We start from the raw sequence: 4,867 nt of genomic DNA on the forward strand, positions 1-4,867 counted from the left end.
TTTGAGAAGTCCAAGAGACCATATAGGAGTGATAAAAGCTGCACACTTTAAAAATAAATGATCCAATTTATAAAACACTTTTTAAAATGTACTTAAACATACAATATATTATTCAGAAGTAAAATATTTAGCCTGTAATAGATCTAATCGTAAACTTGAATTTTTTGTCTTGTTGCTTAGCCTCTCCAGTTTAAACCTCCCACCCCCTACATTATGGGGGATGGGGCTTTGTTAATGGAGTGCTGAGTATCGTGTGGATAAATGCATTTTGCCACATGTTTGAACTGTGTTAACAACACACAAACTTTCAACAAGTTATAGGTTGAACGTCTAGAAATGAACTTGTGCATGTTTTTTTTTTTTTTTTTTTTTGGGTGGGGGGAGTCCACTGTGCAGGATGTTAATGATAAACTTGATGACCTCCTCCTCAGCAGGAAATTCACAAACTCAGGCAAACTTGCAATGTTGGAGTCTGCACTTACTGAGTTTAACATCACCTGAATGATTCATCGTGTGTGTTAAAAAATAAAACCTTAACAGTTGCTTTTCCAGCATGAAATGAACTGTATCAATGATGTAAAGCTACTGCTTCAAGGGGACCTATTATGCAAAATTCACTTTGTAAAGGTTTTTTTTTAACTCAACTTTGGTTATGTACTTCTTTAAAAAACAGTCCTAGGACCAAAAAAATGCACCCAGGGGCATATTTACTGTAAGTAAATGTAGATTAATGTATATTAARGACAGGTTTTATACTTCCGTTATTTTGTGATGTCACAAGCTGTACGACAACCCACCAGAACCTGCGTTCAGCCCCTTACCTAGCAACCTCCGAGTGAGACTCCTCCTCCTCAGTYTAAAAAGCCGTCACAGTGTTATGTYATGCYCAGCTCAMTTCACAACAAGCRTCCAATTGGGCAATGGGTAGAGTGTTGGACCAGAGAGTGAGAGACCAGMGTTTGAGACCGGCATGGACATAATTTAATTATTTATTTATTTTCGTTCGTTATGAACACATTTTCTCATGTACTGTTGTTGCTAGAATTYCTCTTAAACACAGGAGTCTCTGGTTGACAGCCAGCTGAGTGAGTTTTACTGGAGTTACATGGTTCAGACAGTCCCAACTTAAAACAATGAGAACCAGCCCCGCCGAAGTGGGCAGCTCACTTTTTATACCTTTATTCTACGTCACCAGATCAAASCGATCCAAGATTTGAGAAGGCTGTTCACATACGCACACGTTGGAAACTTTTTATATAACATTTCCCAAAACAGATCTTCATCACAGTTTCCCGTTAATCGGTCCACTCCTTGTTCTTTCCCGTAAACAACTCATGAGTCCCACACACACTAATGAAAGTAACTTTCTGACCGGTGTTTTCCCTACTTGTCCAGACATTCTTGACTAAATATAGCAACCTGTTTATAACATAAAGGCTAAGTGTAAGCCAGAAACTAACAGTTAAAGAACCCTGCCATTTCAGTACCTCTATTTTTTAGCATATTAAAGCCTTGTTAAAGCCTATTTGTTCGAGTTTCTGAGGTATTTTGACCGCTGCTGCTCCCTGCTCTGGTAACAGCATGCAGAGTGAGCGCAGAGCAGAGGAGGGYGAGAAAAAAAYAGAAGCTGCCACCACGACTCTGCCTCTGGGTCTCATATGGTTGTACAACAGAGCTTCWGCTATTATTAGCCATGCTAACGTAAACGCTGGCTTTGGAGGGCGGAGTTAATGTCAACAGATTTTTGGAGGGCGTTACCAACAGAGCTCATTAACATAAACAGCTCTTCTGAACGGAAGTCAGAGCAGGCAGAACTAGAAAATGGGAAACTTTATTATCTGAGAATTATTTTGTGCATTAAATTGAATGAACATGGTCTGGATAGCCCACAGACATACCATAAAAATTTCTAGGACCCATAATTGGTCTCCTTTAAAAAAAATCTCTGAAAAGACTGATTACTTCATACAGCAGTGGAATAAAGAGACTGTCTGGAAAGAACAGATAACTTTTGTCACATCAAATGTCACCGTCTAAACTTATTGAATTTGAAATGGCATGTATTCCCGCAGTATTTGATCTGCAGAAGTGGCTTCTGGGATTTTACAATATTTTATCCATTGAAAATATGAAAGGCACATATAAGAAGACAAACCCTAATGCTATAAGGAGTGATATTTATTTTCCACTCATCTCCAGGAACAGTGATCTGAGCACATATCCTGTATTTCATAAAAATGTCTACAAAGACTGGACATAGAACATCATGGTCATGAAGTTAAAACAGTAATGTTAAAATAAGCACGAAATATTACAAGCAATGAGGTTGGGTTTAATGTATTTCCGGTAAAACAGCATTTTAAAGAGCATCAGTTGTTCAAAAAACTGGGTTACAAACCTTATTTCATTGAGAAATACAACCAAATCTTWATTTTTATGTTGACAAGTTGCCTTTTGGCTCTGTTGATACATAATGGGCAAATCTAAATAACCATTGTAGACCCCTTTTATGTTAGAAAACTAGTTATAATCCAAATCAGAACTTTGCCATTGGTTGATGTTAAGATACAGGTATATCTTTCTGACATCATTATTGTGCAAAAAATCTGACAACCTAATGTTCATGAATGCATTGGTTTTTAGAGGTTAATTGCAAATTTCAGAATATAAACTGTAGTCCCCCCCCAAAGAAAAAAACATGTAATAGTCTATTTCCCCTTTAGCCTCCTGTACCACCTTGGGGCAACAACTGTAAAGTGATTCATTAATTGTACATCACATAAACATAGGGTCGCAAAAACAAAATTAGCACAGTAAGTCAAAGAGAACACACTTGCCCTAGTCTGAACACATGTAAATTGCACAAATATTGGATGTCTATAGGCTACAAAACCATGAAAGTGTAAATGATGTGCAAAAAAGACAAAGTTTATTTGAACTCTGCATTTTATATCAGCATAAGCTGTTTCTCTGGGTCACACTTTTTAAAAAATAATTCAGCATTTATTATCACAGAACAAAATTTTATCTGAATAAACAGCCATGACTACTTTGGTTTCCTGCAGGTAAAGATGAAAAGGATGGCACGGGGTACAATAATTTTACAAAATATACATGTTTTTCCACATTTTCCAGCAACCACAGTTGTTTTAAATTGAATATGCTTCTCTGTGAATGCATTATGTGTACTTTTAAAGATTTTCAAAGTGCAATGTCTTATGATGGATAAAAGTTGTAAATTAATGTGTGGCTTGTTTCCGTTTTGCAATAAAACAAGTGTTCCTACTATAATCCAAAGCAAACTGAATCTGGAATTTCTAACCCATCATCAAATAACCCTAGCTTGTTTTTAGAAAACGCAAAGGCTTGTTTTTTTCCYGAGCAGCCTGTCACCTATGGTTTGTAAACCAAATGGGAAAAGTAATATTTGTTTGATCACGTTTGTTTCAAAATTGGTGTTAGAGTAGATGGTATAATTTGTGTTTTAACTGTGGCAGAATAGGTTGAATCACTCTTCTGCTTTTCCCCAATAAGTATGACCTTTTAAAAAAAGCTCTGTCCCAGTGAAGTTTTAGGATAATGACTTTATGGTGATTGTATCGCATTGACTGTAGATTTAATTGTTGGGCTCCTGTCCCTCTAGATGGTCAGGGATGGGTAGACCGGTGAGAATTGTCAGACACTTATTCCACACATTGAACACGGGACACACAGGCTGAACAAAGGACACATTAAATGTGTGGAGGTGCTGTGAGCCCACGGCATCGTAGAAAGACAGATATCCGACATCGTAATCGAGCAGGATCCCAATGCGACGAAGGTGGGGAGACGGCTCAATGGCTAGCTCCTTGCTGTTATGGCGAACCACCCAAGAGTTGTTGCAGCGGCAGATCACCCAAGAGGCTGAGTTCTTGCCAATCCACTCGTGCTTTGGGGCTGATTTGTAGGCAATACCTACTGCGTACCTGTTTTAACAAGTAAGATTTTTTTTTATGCGAAACATTTGCTCAAGCGCTGTAAATTATTATTAGAAATATCATGCCTACCATGTGCTTCCTCCTATCAAAGCCTCCCAGTAGTGACGCCCACTGTCAATATAGACATTTCCCACCACACCATAGCTGCTCTGGCTGGAGAACCGATCCTGGCTGTGGCCTTTCTTCGATGTGGTTTCATCCCGCTCCACCGTGAGGTTATCGTGTGACACCTTCAGCTTCTTATGAGCCGATTTGGGGTCTAGTTTAAATGGCTGACCTGGTTGTAAAATGAATTAGTTTTAAAGATGAATTGCAATGTTACAAAAAGAAACACATTGTATTTGCAAGTCTTCTTTTTCTTACTGTTTGTCTTTAGAGTCCCTGGTTCACTGCTCCGGCTTCCCGCTTGATTGATGGCCTTTACGACAAAGATATACTTGGTGCCACTCTGCAAACCATGTACCGTGTAGTGGTTCTGTTTGATGTTGGGTACAATCATCCAACTTTCCAATGAATTACATAAACCTGGAGACACAACAGTTATGCAGTTTAAAAACATTTACTCTTGTAAAGGGAAAAGWCTTGGATAAGACATGTAGTATTGGGATTATTTGAACTTGAGGCAGTTTTAGCACACAACCAATTTCCTTTAAGACGTTCAGGACAGGAGGGATGTACAACTGTGACAAGAGAGTGCTCTAAATTGAAAAGGATGTGTGAGCCTTTGGCAGTGGGAACAGGTAAGAGGGTGAGAAAAGGCACAAGAGGAAACAATTCACACCTCGTTGACTTCATACCAGCACTATGCTTTCTGCTGTGTGTGTGTGTGTGTGTGTGTGTGTGTGTGTGTGTGTGTGTGTGTGTGTGTGTGTGTGTGTGTGTGTGTGTGT

At 38.7% G+C, this 4,867-nt stretch overlaps 1 protein-coding gene across 3 annotated transcripts in view; it reads right to left on the bottom strand.

Moving 5' to 3' along the window:
• Nucleotides 1–2,157: 2,157 nt before the first annotated feature.
• Nucleotides 2,158–4,867, bottom strand: part of LOC106521329 (E3 ubiquitin-protein ligase Midline-1) — a 79,420-nt gene continuing 76,710 nt past the window's right edge. For all 3 annotated transcript variants that reach the window (XM_014013861.1, XM_014013859.1, XM_014013860.1), the window contains exons 8-10: nucleotides 4,341–4,502; nucleotides 4,047–4,254; nucleotides 2,158–3,965 (exon numbers count right to left, since the gene is read on the bottom strand). In XM_014013861.1, coding sequence (XP_013869315.1) covers nucleotides 3,617–3,965; nucleotides 4,047–4,254; nucleotides 4,341–4,502 — 719 coding nt within the window. In that variant the 3' untranslated portion in view covers nucleotides 2,158–3,616. The remainder of the gene's footprint in view (nucleotides 3,966–4,046; nucleotides 4,255–4,340; nucleotides 4,503–4,867) is intronic.

Source organism: Austrofundulus limnaeus, unplaced genomic scaffold (assembly GCF_001266775.1).
Source record: "Austrofundulus limnaeus strain Quisiro unplaced genomic scaffold, Austrofundulus_limnaeus-1.0 Scaffold107, whole genome shotgun sequence".
In the NCBI taxonomy this organism is placed as follows: domain Eukaryota; kingdom Metazoa; phylum Chordata; class Actinopteri; order Cyprinodontiformes; family Rivulidae; genus Austrofundulus; species Austrofundulus limnaeus.